This window comes from Gobius niger, assembly GCF_951799975.1.
Source record: "Gobius niger genome assembly, chromosome: 6".
NCBI classification, from domain to species: domain Eukaryota; kingdom Metazoa; phylum Chordata; class Actinopteri; order Gobiiformes; family Gobiidae; genus Gobius; species Gobius niger.
In genome coordinates this window covers 38670949-38691255 of record NC_136857.1, presented here as the reverse complement: position 1 = coordinate 38691255, position 20307 = coordinate 38670949, and the positions used below count along the sequence as shown (strand labels likewise).

The 20307-nt window shown below is 45.1% G+C and overlaps 1 protein-coding gene across 1 annotated transcript in view; it reads right to left on the bottom strand.

The window, feature by feature from the left end:
- frem1b (Fras1 related extracellular matrix 1b) overlaps positions 1-20307 on the bottom strand; it is a gene marked incomplete at its 3' end in the record, with an annotated part of 95584 nt that overhangs the window by 29891 nt on the left and 45386 nt on the right. The window contains 10 exon segments of the mRNA XM_079559057.1: positions 1444-1585; positions 7786-7930; positions 8087-8276; positions 10248-10444; positions 11617-11805; positions 11961-12155; positions 17002-17254; positions 17516-17609; positions 18993-19369; positions 19442-19532. Coding sequence (XP_079415183.1) covers positions 1444-1585; positions 7786-7930; positions 8087-8276; positions 10248-10444; positions 11617-11805; positions 11961-12155; positions 17002-17254; positions 17516-17609; positions 18993-19369; positions 19442-19532 — 1873 coding nt within the window.

Here is a 20307-nt window from a genome sequence, read left to right as displayed (position 1 = left end):
AGAAGCGAGCGATGAAGGGGCGTCCCACAGGGCTCTGTCCCACAGGGCTCTGTCCCACAGAGCTCTGTCCCACAGGGCTCTGTCCCACAGGGCTCTGTCCCACAGGGCTCTGTCCCACAGGGCTCTGTCCCACAGGGTGTCCCACAGGGCTCTGTCCCACAGGGCTCTGTCCCACAGGGCTCTGTCCCACAGGGCTCTGTCCCACAGGGCTCTGTCCCACAGGGCTCTGTCCCACAGGGCTCTGTCCCACAGGGCTCTGTGCCACAGGGCTCTGTCCCACAGGGTGTCCCACAGGGCTCTGTCCCACAGGGTGTCCCACAGGGCTCTGTCCCACAGGGCTCTGTCCCACAGGGCTCTGTCCCACAGGGCTCTGTGCTGGGGCCGCTGTTATTCTGCGTCTTCATAAACAGCTCAGGTAAAGCTCTTTTGACTCGAGGAAAAGGAGCTCAGTCAGATCAATATTTTAGCTGAGACGAGCTGAGTTTAGAGGAAAACGTGGAAATGTGAAACTGACGAGACATGCAAGTTTTCTGCCATTTTCAGTTTTTATGTGGATTTAACCTCTTAACTCCCACCTGAACGGATCCCATTTTCTCCAGTTTGGCTTTACCCCAATCCAAAAGCTTCTTGGGAAAAAAGCACCAAAAATGTTGAAAAATTCAACAAAAAAAACTCAACAACACAGCAACAACGTGAGGAAAACGGTCAGTTTTGTGGGTCTTAGCTTTCAAATGAGGTGTCACACAGAATGCATTTGGTTTAGGCGGGGGGTAAGAGGTTAAGGTGTTTTATTCTGTGACATGTTAGCTCCAAAGGGATTTTGGATCTGGTTTAGTTTTGGAAAAACTAGAATCTGTATAATTAATGATTTCTCCTTGTTTTTTGGAATTAGATCTGTAAAAAACAAACAAAAGAAAACGTGAACACCATGGGGAATAACACAGATTAACATTCTCTCCCACACAGGAAATGCCCATATTTGGATTACAGCGTCTTTCGTGCTACACGTGGATACCGAACATGTCAGTGTGAATGAATGAGCGCGGGACAGACCTGGGACGACACAGACATGTTGGAGTCACTTCCTGGATAAACCCCAGGATAAACGTGTTAACCTCTTAACTCCCACCTGAACCGAGCCCAGTTTCTCCAGCTTTACCCCAATCCAAAAGCTTCTGGAAAAAAAGGTGTGAAAATAGCAACAAAACTGAGACGGAAACAAGGATGAAAATGTGAAAAAAGTGGGAAAAAATTGATGAAAAATTTACCAAAAAATTACAAAAATTGACAAAAATTTGACAAAAAATTGAGAAAAAAATATACGAAAAAGTGATAAGAATTTGACAAAACAATGTGAATAATTTGGCGAAAAAGTGACAAAAAAGTGAAAAAAATATGGACAAAAAAAAATCGAAAAAATTGACGAAAAAGTGACCTTCGTACCTTCAGGTGCAGCTCCCCCTCTCGCGGCGCCGTGTTGAGGATGTAATAGACGAGGCCTGGGTCTGTGTCTCGGTCTTCGGCCTCCAGGACCAGACTGGACAAGAGCCTGGTCTGACCCCAGTCCAGCTCCAGACCCGAGTTCCTACAAGAGCAACAGTCAGGACTTTAATCCACACGCGGGTTTTGGACTTGGTTTCATGTGGAAATGACGAGCCGTTACAGAGAGATGAACCAGAAACCAACACTGTCCCAAAGCCCAGGGTCTTCTCCCTCAGCTCTACGGTCACATGACTGTCTCCTGAAGCCCAGAGTTATGACACAAGTCCTTGTGATAGGAAGAGACGCTACAACAGTCCTGATGCAAAAACAAAATCACATTTGTCATGGTTGGATCTTAACAAGGTTCCAAGAAGAACGAGAAGAAACGGGAGTGAGACTTTTATTGAAAACAATAAAGTGAAAAAGGTGAAGAACGTTTGATTCTCTGATGATGAATGTGACCTTGATGGTCCAGATGGTCTCCATGGTTACTGATCCACCTGAGATGTTTCTGCTTCACAGAGCGGGGGCGCCATAATGAGCTTCAGTGGAACAATGGAGCTGCAGGAGGTGCAGATGTTACAGATGTTACAGACTGAGGAACCTCTGGTCATTGGGAGCAGAGGATCCTTCAGTTCCATAAGGATCTGACTGAATCTCTGCGTCCCTCCTCAGCAGCTCAACATCCCGACCACCATCAATATGAGGATCTTTCTGTTTTTCCTTTTCCATCAGGAGAAAGTCACGACAGAAACTGAGCCTTTAAAGACATGTGGCCCCGAAACCCTGGATCAACAAACATCATCAAACCGAGGTTTCCTGAAATGTTTCCTCTTGATGCAGATTGAAGTTCCTCTTGGAACCTTGTTAACCTCTTACACCTGGACGGAGCACATTTTCTACAGCTCCACTTCAACCAAATCTAAAAGCTTCTTGAAAAATATGTCAAAATAGAGGAAGACGAAAACAAGGATGAAAAAGTCACAAAAAAGCAACTGAAAAGTAACGAAAAAACGAGAAAAATTTGACAAAAATGTCAAAAAAAAAAAAAAAAAAGTCAAATGACATGAAAAAAAAGCAAAAAAAGTCATGAAAAAAATTACAAAAAAGTGATGAAAAAATGACAAAAATGTGATAAAAAAAATTACAAAAATGTGATAAAAAAATTACAAAAATGTGATGAAAATAAAGACCAAAAATGTGATGAAAAAAAGACAAATATGACGAAAAAAAGAAAAAAATGTGATGAAAAAAAGAAAAAAAATGGATGAAAAAAAGACAAAAATGTGATGAAAAAAAGACAAAAATGTGATTAAAAAAAGACAAAAATTTGATGAAAAAAAGACAAAGAGGCGATGAAAAAAAAATAACCAAATGACAAAACAGTAACAAAAATGTGATGAAAAAAATACAAAAAAGTAACAAAAACTGACAATAATGTGATGAAGAAAATGACAAAAATGTGTGACTAAAACAGCAGAGATGTGGCGCTCTGTTAAAGCGGGGCTTAAGAGGTTAAAATCCAACCCTGTCAAATGTGAATCTTTCCCGATGACGTGAACAACCACGAGCAGAATCATCTCGGGAATCCAACCAGAGACTCTCTCACTGTGGGGAGCGCTCTGTTGTTCTGTGATAATGAAAAACAACATTTTCACAATTCCCTTTGGCTCCTGTTATTAATCCTCACGTACTTTTATGGAAATACGGCATGTTTTGTGTAAAAATGGCTGAAATCTTCTATACTTTGAGTTTCAAAGACGAGATAATGGATTTATGGAAAGCACCAGGTTTGAACGTATGGATTTATTGGAACATCGTTAGATACTGAAGTTGGGATCTTGCTCACTTTATAAACTCAAAAACCGCGAGCCGCACAAAGTGGATCCTCCTGCTCCGACGTGAGCCGTAAAGCGTGCGCTCATGGGTGAACGAGAGTCGGCTGGTGGGGGTTTGTTTGTGTGAGAGACGGGGATGTGGGGGGAGAGCGGGGGAGTGAGGAGCGGTCCTTGGGGAACTCCCGGTGGATGTAGCCGGAGCAGCGGAGCAGCTGTGGGCTCTGAACATCTGCAAACATCTGTCGGCCGCCACACGCCGCTCCGTCACGGGAAAACTGTCAACACGGCGGCCCAGGAGGAGGCGCCGGGGCTGGGGAGGCAGCGCTGCCAGAGCCCCCTGTTCTCCAGGAGCCCCCCCCCCCCAGTCTAAATAATGGACAGGGCAGGTTTACTCTGCCACACGTTACATTCGCTCAGACGGGTTTTAGAATAAACGAGGTACGAGGGAATAAACCTCAGGAAATGTGCCCGAAACCCTGGATCAACTGCAAAAACTGAGGTTCACTGAAATGTTTCCTCCTGATGCAGATTGAAGTTCCTCTTGTTCACCTCTTACACCTGGACGGAGCACATTTTCTACAGCTCCACTTCAACCAAATCTAAAAAAAATAAAATAGAAGAAGACGAAAACAAGGATGAAAAAGTCACAAAAAAGCAACTGAAAAGTAACGAAAAAACGAGAAAAATTTGACAAAAATGACCAAAAAAACAAACAAAAAAATGTCAAATTAGATGAAAAAAAAAGTCATGAAAAAAATTACAAAAACGTGATGAAAAAAGAAAAAAATGATGAAAAAAAGTCAAAAAATGGATGAAAAAAAAGACAAAAATGTGATGAAAAAAAGTCAAAAATGTGATGAAAAAAAGACAAAAATGTGATGAAAAAATGAAAAAATTGATGAAAAAAGGTACGAGTGAATAAACCTCAGTAAATCTATCAGGAAGAAGATCTGTAAAAGAAAAAGAGCTTCTAAATGTAGACGAGTCCCAGGCTGTGGAGGAGGTCAGGGCTGCTCGGCACACTTTTTTACCCAGAGTGCTTTGCTCGTCAACAGAAAATGCCAGAAGAGTCTGAGGCGCCTTATATGAAGCTTAGTTATTAACCATCAGACACAACAATCGACTGTATCGATGTGTCGCATGTGCTCTTAACCCTCGCCTAAACCGAGCGCCTTCTCTCCAGTTTGGCTTAAAAATAAAAATAAAAAAACAAAAAAAATAATGCATCGGTGTTTTATGGCACAACGTGACAAAAAAGTTACGGGCAACACTTTATTTTACTGTACCTTGATACATTGTCCCTAATTAAATTTAGAACAATGCAATCTGCTTTGTAACAATCTGCAATAACTTGGGTTAACCTCTTAACTCCCGCCTGAACCGAGAGGAGCTTTTTCCTCACGTCATCACATTTTTTTCCATCATTTTTTTGTTGGGTGTTCAACTCATTTATGTCACTTTTTTTATCATTTTTTGTCACATTTTTGTCATTTTTTAGTAAACTTTTTGTTAATTTCTTTTGACATTTTTGCCACTTTTTCATAAATTTTTCGTCACTTTTTTGTCACATTTCCATCATTGTTTTCGTCTCAGTTTTGTCGCTATTTTCACACCTTTTCTCCAGAAGCTTTTGGATTGAGGTAAAGCCAAACTGGAGAAAATGTGCTCGGTTCAGGCGGGAGTTAAGGGGTTAAACACACAATGGAATAACTTGTATTAGTACTTTGTAGGTACATTGTGTAATAGGACACAAGACCCTTAGGTAACATTATTCCATTGTGTATCTAACCCACCCCTCCTGGAGCCGCCACCTTAACGACCCGGAAACGGAAAAGTGGAAGAAAATGGATGGATGCTAGTTAGGTACAATGTATCAAGGGTAGTGTAAAATAAAGTGCTACCAAGTTACGATCACTTTTGGCGGTCTTAGCTTTCAAATGAGGCGTTACGCTGTTGCTCTCCAGTTGAGAAGCTTTCAGATTTGAGTAAAGCCAGGGGCGGACTGGCCATATGTCCTGTATTCTGGAAGAGCACAGAGGGGCCACCGGCTCTAGGGCCACCGGTCTCCTCAACCTCTTGCCATAACCACAACATTACATTAACCAAGCTTTACCCAAATCTAGAAGCTTGAATGAAAACCATGAAAATAGTGACAAAAACAAGGAGGCAAACGGAACAAAAACTCGCTGGGAAGGTGAAAAAAAAAAAGAACGAAAACGTGACATAAAAAACACCTCGACAAGCCACAAAACAAGTCACGAAAAAGCAACAAAAGTGTGACAAAAAAGTGGCAACAACATGAGAAAGTTACCATCACTTTTGTAGGCGTTCAAGTGAGGCGTTATAGATTTAGATTTGGGTAAAGCTGAACTGAAGTTAATGCACTTGGTTCAGGCGGGGAGTGAGAGGTTAAAATATGTGTTTGTGGAAGTGTCACATCTACACAAATGTGGGACGGATTGTTCAGAGTCCAGGGCGGTTTTTCGGTCCCAGTCCAGCCCTGAGTAAAGGGGGGGGGGTCACAGGTTTAGGTCTGTGCGTGTTGGGAGCGCGGGGGGGGGGGCGGAGCGGCGAGGCCCAGGAGGAGGCGCCGGCGCTGGGGCGGAGCAGCTGCCAGAGCGCCCTGTTCCTCCACAGCGGCGTAAATCTTTCATCCACTCGGGGGCCGCGGCGGGACAGTCCAGAGCCCCCGCTGATTAAAAATGTAAGCGGGCGGCGAGCGAGAGACTAAACGGTTCAACTGGCCGTGACGGCGCGACATGTGGCCCCGCACGCTCCAGCGGCTCTCACATGTGAGCGCCTCATTGAGCGCGGCGCTCGGGGCCCGGCTCCGGGGCTCCGGGGGCCGCGGCCGACGCACCCACGCGCTGTCCACACTGTCCACATCACCGCCTCACCCACGCGCTCCACTGTCAGCGGGCAGGTCGGAGCGTTTCAGCAAAAACAGGTCAGGCGACAACAGAGGAGCAGCTTCAGAATCCTAAAAGCCACTAAACCTGTGAGTGTTTGGACAGTTTCTGCTGGATTTGTTTACAGGATGTTAGAACAGGCTCTCAGAGCTGCTGTTTGGATGAAAACTGCCTCCCACACTCAGAGAAGTTTTTCTTGTTGAGGCTCCAAAGGTTCTCAATAGGGCTGAGGTCAGGGGAGGAGGGGGTCCACATCATGAGTTTCTCTCCTTTTATGCCCATAGCAGCCAGTGATGCAGAGGTTTTCTTTACAGCAGGACATGGTGCGTTGTCATGCATGAAGAGGATCTGGTTCGGGAAAACACGGCTCTTCTTTTTGTAGCATAGAAGAAAGTGGTCAGTCAGAAAGAGGTCATTTTCACACCTTCAGGGAGCCTAAAAGGGCCTAAAGGGACTGACCAGCTCTCTCACCATGACTCCGCCCCCTCCTTACTGACGTCACAGCCTTGTTGGGACATGGTGGCCATTCACCAACATCCACTACTCCAATGATCTGACCATCCAGGGCTACACGGCCTCATCAGTGATCAGCCTCTGGAGGGTCCAACACCTTCATGTTCGGGAGACTCCAGAGTCTGCTGCTTTGTAGCTGCTGTTCTCTTAATCTGATGTGTTTGTCTGGCAGAAACCGTCCTCACTGTGCCTTTATCTGCACAAACCCGAGTGTGTCTGAATCATCCACAAATCTCTCATCAGTTCGATGATTACGCTTAATCTTTCATGAAATATCGAAGGTTTTCATACCTAGACCAAGACATTCAACTATTTCACACTTTTCATCAGCAGAAAGATCCTTTTTCTTTCACTTATTGCTTGAAAATTATGATCTGCTTAATAAAGTGGAACATCCTTAACTGGGCTGAACCTGAAAACTAATGATCACAGGCGTCTGAGACACAAAACCATCCATGAGTTTAACTGTTTTGCATAATAATTTGGAATGCGTGTATATTACGGATCCGAGAAAAAAAATGGGGGGTGAAAAAGAAAAAAAAAATGTTGGGAAGAAATGCACATATATGTAAACAAAACAAAAAAATATATATATTTTTTTAATTTATTAATTTTTTTTTACACCACAAATTAAATTTAAAATTATCTCTTTTCCCTTCTTTGAATTTTTTTTTTAATTCAAAAAATATTTTTGCACAAAATGTGCAAAAAATGTTTTTTTTTTTACATTTCTTATTTTTGTATTATTTTGTTTTTTATCCCGAGATAATTAGTGGTGTAAATTATTATTCTTTTTTTTACACCACAAATTATCTTTTCTCTGACAAAATTATCATTTTTTTTCACCCTCCATTTTTTTAGTATATATGTATATAAGTACATAAATATCAATTAGAATGTTCTGCTGTAGATTACTGACATACTGTAAATATAAAAATAATGCTATAAGTTTAGTGCCTTTTCTGTTTCCATTTCCTGCCTAAAGGAGCTGATGTGTGAGCGATGTGATGAAGTGATGTCAGACAGGACGAGGCCGCCGTTACCGCAGGAGCGCCGGCGTCTGGTCGTCCACCGGGACCACCGTGATGAAGGCCGTGCCCAGGACCGAGCGCTCTCCGTCGGACAAACTCAGCTCCAGAGAGTCCTGCAGCGTCTCGGAGCCGTCGTGGAGGAACTGCAGCCTCAGACCTGAGCGGAGGCGAGAAGAGGACTGAAATTAAAGCATCATTTAGTCACATTTAACTTCAGTTTCCTGTGCAGATGAACCGAGATGTTTGCAGAGTCTCTGCTCTTCGCTCTCCCAGTGCCTGAGCCTGGGATGTATCTGCACTTATATAGTCGTACCTTGCCTGAGCTCCTCCAGGGTGAACTCCTCCACGCTCAGCGGCGCCCCCTGCTGCAGAGAGGAGGTGCTGACGAGGCGGCCGTGTCGGGGCAGGACTCGGACGCTGAAGGTCAGAGGATCCAGAGGAACGTCCAGGTCTGAGGCGTCCAACAGAGACGGGGACATGTCCACACGGCCGCCCTCCACCACCTGAAGGATGGACACAGATCCAACACACATTTTCTCCAGCTCGTCATTACTCAAAACGGAAAACTTCTGGAAAGAGGCGACAAAAAACGAGACAAAAACAAGGAAAGCGCAACAACAAAAACATCAAAACGGCTACAAAATATTTACAAAAATACGAGAAAAAGCTGACAAAAAAGGGAGAAAAAAAATGATAAAGCAATAGAAAAAATGCTAAAAAAGTGATGGATGTCGAAAAATGCTAAAAAAGTTGTAAAAATGTGCTAAAAAAAAGCACAACATGGCGACAAAGCAAGGAAAAAGATCAGTTTTGCTGGTCTTAGCTTTCAAATAAGGTGTTACTCTGACCTATAGCTCTCCAGTCAAGAAACGGGGGTGGGAGTTAAGAGGTTGAGCTGATCGAGGACCTGCAGCATTAGCATTTGGGAGTTATATTATACTTGGAAAAAGGAACTTGTTTTTGAAACTCCACAGTTTTATTTCTTGTTCAGAGAAAGAGAGAGAGGCCGTTTCATACGAGACTTCATGGAAAACAGAAAAGTGGAAGCTCCAAACATTTGCCCAGAGGGATTTTGGATCTTGTTTCGTGTTTGAATAAAGTAGTTATTAGTGAAAAACCTGTAAACAACTATAGTGTTGTTTGTTTGATGTATAATAGGAACAAAGACTAAGGACATGCTGGTCAGAGCCAGGAGAGAGTCTCCTGCCCTCCCCCGCCTCAGGTCAGTGGTCTGGCAGCAGAGTCACCACCTTCAAACTGCTTGTCCAGATATCATCTGACCTCTCCTGGGACGCTCATGTGCAGGACATGCTTTCTAAAACACGCCCCAGGATATACCTGAGTGTGGCCAGGAGAGCTGGACTTCCCTCTGATGTCCTCAAAATGATCTTGATCAGACCTGTGCTGGAGGAGGCCAGTCCTGTGTGGGCCGGCCTCTCTGAGAACCTGTCAGGGGAACTGGAGCAGGTGCAGAAAAGGTCCAATCTGTGAGTGAGAGGCGGGACATGGCCACACTGCAGACCCTCCAGAACATCCTGAAGGACAGTTCCTCTGAACACCTTCATGACTCAGACCTCCATTGGATCCAGCTCAGGCACCGAAGACCAAATGCAGCGAAGACTATATATATATATATATATATATATATATATATATATATATATATATATATATATATATATATATATATATACGTATATATATATTGCTGTTTTTATTCTTATTGTAAATGACACATTTCAGGTTAAACATTTTGTTCTTTCCTGCTAGTTTAACCTCTTAACTCCCGCCTGAACCGAGAGGATCTTTTTCCTCACGTCATCACATTTTTTTTCCATCATTTTTTTGTTGGGTATTCAACTCATTTTTAAAACTTTTTTGGCACATATTTTTGTCATTTTTTCGTCAATTATTTATCCCATTTTTGTCATTTTTTTTGTCACATTTTGTCAAATTTGTTTCATTTTTTTTTCATTTTTTGACACTTTTTTTTTCATTGTTTTGTCAATTTGTCAAAAAGTTTTTGTTACATTTTGGTCATTTTCTTTGTCAAATTTTAATCATTTTTTTGTCACATTTTTGTCCATTTTTGGTCAATTTCTTGTGACATTTTTGTGACATTTTTGCCACTTTTTCATACATTTTTTGTCTCTTTTTTGTCACATTTCCATCATTGTTTTCGTCTCAGTTTTGCTGCTATTTTCACAGCTTTTTTCCAGAAGCTTTTGGATTGGGGTAAAGCCAAAAAGGAGAAAATGTGCTCGGTTCAGGTGGGAGTTAAGGGGTTAATAAACCTAAATAAATAATGTCTGTTTTTTGGTTCAAAGCTCGATGAGTGAAAACCTGGTGTTTAGCCGCTGCTGCCTCCCACAAAGGAAATGACCATATTTGGATGACCGCGCCCTCTCGGTGTGAATGAATAAGCGTGGGATAAATAATAAACCTGGTAAAGCGCGAGTTTAAACGTTTCTCACGGTGAAGTTGCGCAGGTGCAGGACCGGAGCCTCGTCATTGGTCGGCGTGATGATGACGTAGACGGCGGAGGGGGCGGAGCGATGAAGGCCGTCGTTGGCGAACAGGGTCAGCTGATCCGCCGTCGGCTCCGCCCCTTTGTGTCGCGACTGGACGTAGTTTATGAAGCCGCCGTTCAGCTCCGTCAGACTGAAGGATTCTGGGAAAAAACGAGTAAAAACTTAGAGCGATTATATGTTATAGGATATTTCTGTGTTAAACATGAACTCTGAGGCTGTTACACTCGTCCTTCAGGATGTTCAGTTTGTTCAGTATGTTCAGTTTGTTAAGTATGTTAAGTATGTTCAGTATGTTCAGTTTGTTAAGTATGTTAAGTATGTTCAGTATGTTCAGTTTGTTAAGTATGTTAAGTATGTTAAGTATGTTCAGTATGTTAAGTATGTTCAGGATGTTAAGTATGTTCACTGTTATTGTTGCAGACATATATTTGTTTTCGACCAACGAGTATAAGGAAAATTACCCTTTTAGTTAATTCACAAACTATTTTACCTTTATTTTTTCATTTGAGTTAATCCTTTCTAATTATTTTTTATTTCCCTTCTACTTACATTACATTATATATTTTTATTCAATTTACTTCATTTGATTTTATGTCTTATTTATTTTATTTTTACTTTTAATTTAAATTAAAGTAATTTGAACATTTGATTTTGTAAATACTGTACGCACACAAACAAAAACACTTTTAAATCGGCTTCATATTTTTTAAATTGTTTTTTTATTCTAATAATTTTCATTCAACTCTTTTGTCTTATGTTTTTTTATTTTTTATTTCCCATTTTATTTTTTTATTATTTCAATTTACAATTATACAATTTTAATTTCAAAATATATTTTACACAGTTTTATTTATTTTACCTTCATTGTTTGATTTGAGTTAATCCTTTATTATTATTTTTATTTCACTTCTGCTTGCATTAGATTTTTTTATTCAATTCAGTTCATTTGATAATTTGATATTATATCTTATTTAATTTTACTTTTAATTTAAATTATAGTAATTTGAACATTTACAACAGTAAACACACCCAATATCTTACTTACTTTACTTTCATTTTATTAATTTTTTTTATAACATTTCCAATACAATTTTTCAATGTTATTATTTAATGTTTTATTACAGTTTTCAATTAAAAAAACAACTATTTATTTATTTACAAAACGTGACAATTTATATCATTCAGTTTTTGACGATATTGAGGTCCGTTTTGCAAAAGGGAATCCCCTTAACGCTTATGAACGGTTAAAATATACGTAAAGCTATTTAATTTATTATAAATTAATTAATAATTGAATCTGGAGCTGACGGACCGACTGGGATCCCCGCGCGGCTCTTCTCTGATCCAGCAGAGGGCAGCGTGTTCTCGATGAAGCCGTGGATGGGCGGAGTCAGTAGGTGGAAGGTGATGTCATCGGGGGGCGTGTCCAGGTCCGTGGCGCCCAGGACCCGCCCACTGAGGCACCCGACGGCCCCCTCCTCCACCGACAGCAGCTCCGGCCCTGGACAGAGAACAAAGAGCCTGACGTGGAAGGTTTTAAGGGAAAGGGTTCATTTTTATTTGTGTTTTTGAGAAGAAGAAACGTAGAATTAATGTCTCTCGGGATTAAATGTAGAGCTTTGTAATGACCCACGGAGAGCGTTTCCGTGCACTTACCCACAGTGACCACCGGGGGCCGGTTGTTGACAGGAAGTATGGTCACGTTCAGGTCGTAAACAGGAAGTGACCCGTGCAGCGGGACGGGAGGGGGCGGGGCGTCTCCGTGACAACAGCCGTCCGTCTGACCGGCCTCAGCGTCGGAGATGATCAGCGTCACGGTGTCCACGACCACGGCCGCTCCGACCTCCTCCCCTGAAGAAGGAAGACGTTTAGTATTCTCTTATAGGTCAGAGTTCCCGACGTTTGAGGTCAGACGCTCCGACCTCCTCCCCTGAAGGAAGACGCTGAGTGTCTGTACCTGAGTGTCTGTACCTGAGTGTCTGTACCTGAGTGTCTGTACCTGAGTGTCTGTACCTGAGTGTCAGTACCTGAGTGTCTGTACCTGAGTGTCAGTACCTGAGTGTCAGTACCTGAGTGTCTGTACCTGAGTGTCTGTACCTGAGTGTCAGTACCTGAGTGTCTGTACCTGAGTGTCAGTACCTGAGTGTCTGTACCTGAGTGTCTGTACCTGAGTGTCAGTACCTGAGTGTCTGTACCTGAGTGTCTGTACCTGAGTGTCTGAGAGTCTGTACCTGAGAGTCTGTACCTGAGTGTCAGTACCTGAGTGTCTGTACCTGAGTGTCTGTACCTGAGTGTCAGTACCTGAGTGTCTGTACCTGAGTGTCTGTACCTGAGTGTCTGTACCTGAGTGTCAGTATCTGAGTGTCTGTACCTGAGTGTCTGTACCTGAGTGTCTGTATCTGAGTGTCAGTACCTGAGTGTCTGTACCTGAGTGTCAGTACCTGAGTGTCTGTACCTGAGTGTCAGTATCTGAGTGTCAGTACCTGAGTGTCTGTACCTGAGTGTCAGTACATGAGTGTCAGTACCTGAGTGTCTGTACCTGAGTGTCAGTACCTGAGTGTCAGTACCTGAGTGTCAGTACCTGAGTGTCAGTACCTGAGTGTCTGTACCTGAGTGTCTGTACCTGAGTGTCTGTACCTGAGTGTCTGTACCTGAGTGTCAGTACCTGAGTGTCTGTACCTGAGTGTCTGTACCTGAGTGTCTGTACCTGAGTGTCAGTACCTGAGTGTCTGTACCTGAGTGTCAGTACCTGAGTGTCTGTACCTGAGTGTCTGTACCTGAGTGTCTGTACCTGAGTGTCTGTACCTGAGTGTCAGTACCTGAGTGTCTGTACCTGAGTGTCTGTACCTGAGTGTCAGTACATGAGTGTCTGTACCTGAGTGTCAGTACCTGAGTGTCTGTACCTGAGTGTCAGTATCTGAGTGTCTGTACCTGAGTGTCTGTACCTGAGTGTCTGTATCTGAGTGTCAGTACCTGAGTGTCAGTACCTGAGTGTCTGTACCTGAGTGTCTGTACCTGAGTGTCTGTACCTGAGTGTCTGTACCTGAGTGTCAGTACCTGAGTGTCTGTACCTGAGTGTCTGTACCTGAGTGTCTGTACCTGAGTGTCTGTACCTGAGTGTCTGTACCTGAGTGTCAGTACCTGAGTGTCTGTACATGAGTGTCAGTACCTGAGTGTCAGTACCTGAGTGTCAGTACCTGAGTGTCTGTACCTGAGTGTCAGTACCTGAGTGTCAGTACCTGAGTGTCTGTACCTGAGTGTCAGTACCTGAGTGTCTGTACCTGAGTGTCTGTACCTGAGTGTCTGTACCTGAGTGTCTGTACCTGAGTGTCTGTATCTGAGTGTCAGTACATGAGTGTCAGTACCTGAGTGTCTGTACCTGAGTGTCAGTACCTGAGTGTCTGTACCTGAGTGTCTGTACCTGAGTGTCAGTACCTGAGTGTCTGTACCTGAGTGTCAGTACCTGAGTGTCAGTACCTGAGTGTCTGTACCTGAGTGTCTGTACCTGAGTGTCTGTACCTGAGTGTCAGTACCTGAGTGTCTGTACCTGAGTGTCTGTATCTGAGTGTCTGTACCTGAGTGTCTGTACCTGAGTGTCTGTACCTGAGTGTCAGTACCTGAGTGTCAGTACCTGAGTGTCTGTACCTGAGTGTCTGTACCTGAGTGTCAGTACATGAGTGTCAGTACCTGAGTGTCTGTACCTGAGTGTCTGTACCTGAGTGTCAGTACCTGAGTGTCAGTACATGAGTGTCAGTACATGAGTGTCTGTACCTGAGTGTCTGTACCTGAGTGTCAGTACATGAGTGTCTGTACCTGAGTGTCTGTACCTGAGTGTCTGTACCTGAGTGTCTGTACCTGAGTGTCTGTACCTGAGTGTCAGTACCTGAGTGTCTGTAGATGAGTGTCTGTACATGAGTGTCTGTACCTGAGTGTCTGTACCTGAGTGTCAGTACCTGAGTGTCAGTACCTGAGTGTCTGTACCTGAGTGTCAGTACCTGAGTGTCTGTACATGAGTGTCAGTACCTGAGTGTCTGTACCTGAGTGTCAGTACCTGAGTGTCAGTACCTGAGTGTCTGTACCTGAGTGTCTGTACCTGAGTGTCAGTACCTGAGTGTCTGTACCTGAGTGTCTGTATCTGAGTGTCTGTATCTGAGTGTCAGTACCTGAGTGTCTGTACATGAGTGTCAGTACCTGAGTGTCTGTACCTGAGTGTCAGTACCTGAGTGTCTGTACCTGAGTGTCTGTACCTGAGTGTCTGTACCTGAGTGTCAGTACCTGAGTGTCTGTACCTGAGTGTCTGTACCTGAGTGTCTGTACCTGAGTGTCAGTACATGAGTGTCTGTACCTGAGTGTCTGTACCTGAGTGTCTGTACCTGAGTGTCTGTACCTGAGTGTCTGTACCTGAGTGTCTGTACCTGAGTGTCAGTACATGAGTGTCTGTACCTGAGTGTCAGTACATGAGTGTCTGTACCTGAGTGTCTGTACCTGAGTGTCTGTACCTGAGTGTCAGTACCTGAGTGTCTGTACCTGAGTGTCAGTACATGAGTGTCTGTACCTGAGTGTCAGTACATGAGTGTCTGTACCTGAGTGTCAGTACCTGAGTGTCTGTACCTGAGTGTCAGTACATGAGTGTCTGTACCTGAGTGTCTGTACATGAGTGTCAGTACCTGAGTGTCAGTACCTGAGTGTCTGTACCTGAGTGTCTGTACCTGAGTGTCTGTATCTGAGTGTCAGTATCTGAGTGTCAGTACCTGAGTGTCTGTATCTGAGTGTCAGTACCTGAGTGTCTGTATCTGAGTGTCTGTACCTGAGTGTCTGTACCTGAGTGTCTGTACCTGAGTGTCTGTACCTGAGTGTTTGTATCTGAGTGTCTGTATCTGAGTGTCTGTACATGAGTGTCAGTATCTGAGTGTCTGTACCTGAGTGTCAGTATCTGAGTGTCAGTACCTGAGTGTCTGTATCTGAGTGTCTGTATCTGAGTGTCTGTACATGAGTGTCAGTATCTGAGTGTCAGTACATGAGTGTCTGTACCTGAGTGTCTGTACCTGAGTGTCTGTACATGAGTGTCAGTACCTGAGTGTCTGTACCTGAGTGTCTGTACCTGAGTGTCTGTATCTGAGTGTCAGTACCTGAGTGTCTGTATCTGAGTGTCTGTACATGAGTGTCAGTACCTGAGTGTCAGTACCTGAGTGTCTGTACCTGAGTGTCTGTACCTGAGTGTCAGTATCTGAGTGTCAGTACCTGAGTGTCTGTATCTGAGTGTCTGTATCTGAGTGTCTGTACATGAGTGTCAGTACCTGAGTGTCAGTACCTGAGTGTCTGTACATGAGTGTCAGTACCTGAGTGTCTGTACCTGAGTGTCTGTACCTGAGTGTCTGTATCTGAGTGTCAGTACCTGAGTGTCTGTATCTGAGTGTCTGTACATGAGTGTCAGTACCTGAGTGTCAGTACCTGAGTGTCTGTACCTGAGTGTCTGTACCTGAGTGTCAGTACCTGAGTGTCTGTATCTGAGTGTCTGTATCTGAGTGTCTGTATCTGAGTGTCTGTACCTGAGTGTCAGTACCTGAGTGTCTGTACCTGAGTGTCTGTACCTGAGTGTCAGTACCTGAGTGTCTGTACCTGAGTGTCTGTACCTGAGTGTCTGTACCTGAGTGTCAGTATCTGAGTGTCTGTACCTGAGTGTCTGTACCTGAGTGTCTGTACATGAGTGTCTGTACCTGAGTGTCTGTACCTGAGTGTCTGTACCTGAGTGTCTGTACATGAGTGTCTGTACCTGAGTGTCTGTACCTGAGTGTCTGTACCTGAGTGTCTGTACCTGAGTGTCTGTACATGAGTGTCTGTACCTGAGTGTCAGTACCTGAGTGTCTGTACCTGAGTGTCAGTACCTGAGTGTCTGTACCTGAGTGTCTGTACCTGAGTGTCTGTACCTGAGTGTCAGTATCTGAGTGTCTGTACCTGAGTGTCTGTACCTGAGTGTCTGTACATGAGTGTCTGTACCTGAGTGTCTGTACCTGAGTGTCTGTACCTGAGTGTCTGTACATGAGTGTCTGTACCTGAGTGTCTGTACCTGAGTGTCTGTACCTGAGTGTCTGTACCTGAGTGTCTGTACATGAGTGTCTGTACCTGAGTGTCAGTACCTGAGTGTCTGTACCTGAGTGTCTGTACCTGAGTGTCAGTACCTGAGTGTCTGTACCTGAGTGTCTGTATCTGAGTGTCTGTACCTGAGTGTCTGTACCTGAGTGTCTGTACATGAGTGTCAGTACCTGAGTGTCTGTACCTGAGTGTCTGTACATGAGTGTCTGTACCTGAGTGTCAGTACCTGAGTGTCTGTACATGAGTGTCAGTACCTGAGTGTCTGTACCTGAGTGTCTGTACCTGAGTGTCTGTACCTGAGTGTCTGTACCTGAGTGTCTGTACATGAGTGTCTGTATCTGAGTGTCTGTACCTGAGTGTCTGTACCTGAGTGTCAGTACCTGAGTGTCAGTATCTGAGTGTCAGTACCTGAGTGTCTGTACCTGAGTGTCAGTACCTGAGTGTCTGTACCTGAGTGTCTGTACCTGAGTGTCTGTACCTGAGTGTCTGTACCTGAGTGTCTGTACATGAGTGTCAGTTCCTGAGTGTCTGTACCTGAGTGTCTGTACATGAGTGTCTGTACCTGAGTGTCTGTATCTGAGTGTCTGTACCTGAGTGTCTGTACCTGAGTGTCTGTACTGGACCAGGCCTTGGACCAGGTCTTGTTGGGTGAATCGGTCCACGTTGAGGCCGGATCTCTGCAGGGTTCCAAAGCGGGGTGCGCGGGCCAGCATGTAGACCAGGCGCAGGTCCTCCGAGTCCCGGTCCGAGGCCCGGAGATGGTCCAGGGAGACCCGGACCGACCCGGACTCGTTACAGACCAGAGCGTCCAGCAGGAGGCGCCCCAGGACCGGAGCCTCGTCGTTCATCGGCAGAATCTGAGGGAAACGAAGGAAACCCACATGTGGACAACAGCTGAAAACATCTGGATCGGTCAGAGTTCACGACGTTTGAGGCTACATGCTAACGGCTATAGGAACAATACTGCTGTGGTAACCATGGTAACGGGAGTTGGTTTCTGGGTAACATCTCTTGCTGGACCAGTCACCTCACAGAAGAAAGATCTGAGGAGATCTTTCCAAAACGGCCTCTCCTCCAGCTCACATTATCACCGGATGTTCCAGAACGAGGTCCTGTACCTGCAGATGCAGCAGCAGCTCCACAGAGTTGGTCCCATCAGAGACGCTCAGCTCCATCTCGTCCGCCGTGGTCTCCGAGTCGTCATGGAGATACCTGACAAACACAGAGCGAGGGAGGTCAGACGGGGAGAAGGTCCTGACCTGACCCTCAGCGCCCTCAGGTCCAGTTGTTCAAGATGTTTGTACTGTAGATGTGTATTGATGTTTGGAGATGTTAGGAGATGTTCTAGGGGTGTTTGTAAATGTTTAGTGATGTTAGGAGATGTTTGAAAGTGTCTGGAAGTGTTGGATTCCTGAGCCTCAGCTCCTTTAGGTCCAGCAGAGTGAAGTTGTTGTAGATGTTTAGTGACGTGTTTGTAGATACCTGACCCTCAGCTCCTTTAGGTCCAGCAGGGTGAAGTTGTTGTAGATGTTTGTAGATGTTTGGACGTGTTTGTAGATGTTTGTAGATGTTTTGTGATGTTTGTAGATGTTTGTAGATGTTTGTAGATGTTTGTAGATGTTTTGTGATGTTTGTAGATACCTGACCCTCAGCGCCCTCAGGTCCAGCAGGGTGAAGTTGTTGTAGATGTTTGTAGATGCTTGGACGTGTTTGTAGATGTTTGTAGATGTTTGTAGATGTTTGGACGTGTTTGTAGATACCTGACCCTCAGCGCCCTCAGGTCCATCAGGGTGAAGTTGTTGCAGATGTTTGTAGATGTTTAGTGATGTTTGTAGATGTTTGTAGATGTTTAGTGATGTTTGTAGATGTTTAGTGATGTTTGTAGATGTTTAGTGATGTTTGTAGATGTTTAGTGATGTTTGTAGATGTTTAGTGATGTCTGTAGATGTTTGGACGTGCTTGTAGATACCTGACCCTCAGCGCCCTCAGGTCCAGCAGGGTGAAGTTGTTGTAGATGTTTGTAGATGTTTGGACGTGTTTGTAGATGTTTGTAGATGTTTTGTGATGTTTGTAGATGTTTGTAGATGTTTGTAGATGTTTGTAGATGTTTGGACGTGTTTGTAGATACCTGACCCTCAGCGCCCTCAGGTCCATCAGGGTGAAGTTGTTGTAGATGTTTGTAGATGTTGTAGATGTTTGTAGATGTTTGGACGTGCTTGTAGATACCTGACCCTCAGCGCCCTCAGGTCCATCAGGGTGAAGTTGTTGTAGATGTTTGTAGATGTTGTAGATGTTTGTAGATGTTTGGACGTGCTTGTAGATACCTGACCCTCAGCGCCCTCAGGTCCATCAGGGTGAAGTTGTTGTAGATGTTTGTAGATGTTGTAGATGTTTGTAGATGTTTGGACGTGCTTGTAGATACCTGACCCTCAGCGCCCTCAGGTCCAGCAGGGTGAAGTTGTTGTAGATGTTTGTAGATGCTTGGATGTGCAGATACCTGACCCTCAGCGCCCTCAGGTCCAGCGGGGTGAAGTTGTTGTAGATGTTTGTAGATGTTGTAGATGTTTGTAGATGTTTGGACGTGTTTGTAGATACCTGACCCTCAGCGCCCTCAGGTCCAGCAGGGTGAAGTTGTCCCCTCGCCTCAGCGTCTGCCCCTGCAGCTCCAGCGTCCCGTGCCGCGCCTCCTTCAGGATGCGGAGGCTCAGCTTCTCCTCGGGGCTGTCCCTATCCCTCACCACCAGGTGCTCCTCCGTCAGGAACGCCGCTCCGCCTTCCTCCACGCGCACCACGTTGGAGAAGGCCTGGGGTTTCTGATCGTCCACCGGGAGAACCGTGATGTTGAAGTCCAGCCCGGAGACCGTCCCGCCCTGAAGGTCCCGCACCGAGAACTCGAACCGGACCAGCAGCGGCTCCAGACCGATGTCCTCCACCGGGGGCATGAAGCCCACCTTCAGATGGTTCACGGCGGACTGAGGAGAGACGCAGGAGGAGTTTGGAGGTGGCTTTGGACATTTGGAGATGTTTATGGAAAAGTGTCAGACCTGGGTGAAGGACTTGAGCACCGGCACCATGTGGTCTCTCTTCATGGACTGGGAGTTGTCGGTGTAGAAGAGTCGACCTGCGTCCATCACACTGAGCAGAGGAACCACAGGAGGAACACGGTAAGTCAGAGGAACATCTGGAAATATCCACAAACATGAGAACTTTTTCTAAGCACCAAGCACCATTTGAAACCATTGACTTACTGAGGTCTGCTGAGGCTGGAGCAGGTCTTAGTGATGGACTTACTGAGGTCTGCTGGGGCAGGTCTTAGTGATGGACTTACTGAGGTCTGCTGAGGCTGGAGCAGGTCTTAGTGATGGACTTACTGAGGTCTGCTGGGGCTGGAGCAGGTCTTAGTGATGGTGAAGGACTTACTGAGGTCTGCTGGGGCTGGAGCAGGTCTTAGTGATGGACTTACTGAGGTCTGCTGAGGCTGGAGCAGGGTCTTAGTGATGGACTTACTGAGGTCTGCTGCGGGCTGGAGCAGGTCTTAGTGAAGGACTTACTGAGGTCTGCTGGGGCTGGAGCAGGTCTTAGTGTTGGACTTACTGAGGTCTGCTGGGGCTGGAGCAGGTCTTAGTGTTGGACTTACTGAGGTCTGCTGGGGCTGGAGCAGGTCTTAGTGAAGGACTTACTGAGGTCTGCTGGGGCTGGAGCAGGTCTTAGTGTTGACTTACTGAGGTCTGCTGGGGCTGGAGCAGGTCTTAGTGAAGGACTTACTGAGGTCTGCTGGGCTGGAGCAGGTCTTAGTGTTGGACTTACTGAGGTCTGCTGGGGCTGGAGCAGGTCTTAGTGATGGACTTACTGAGGTCTGCTGGGGCTGGAGCAGGTCTTAGTGAAGGACTTACTGAGGTCTGCTGACGCT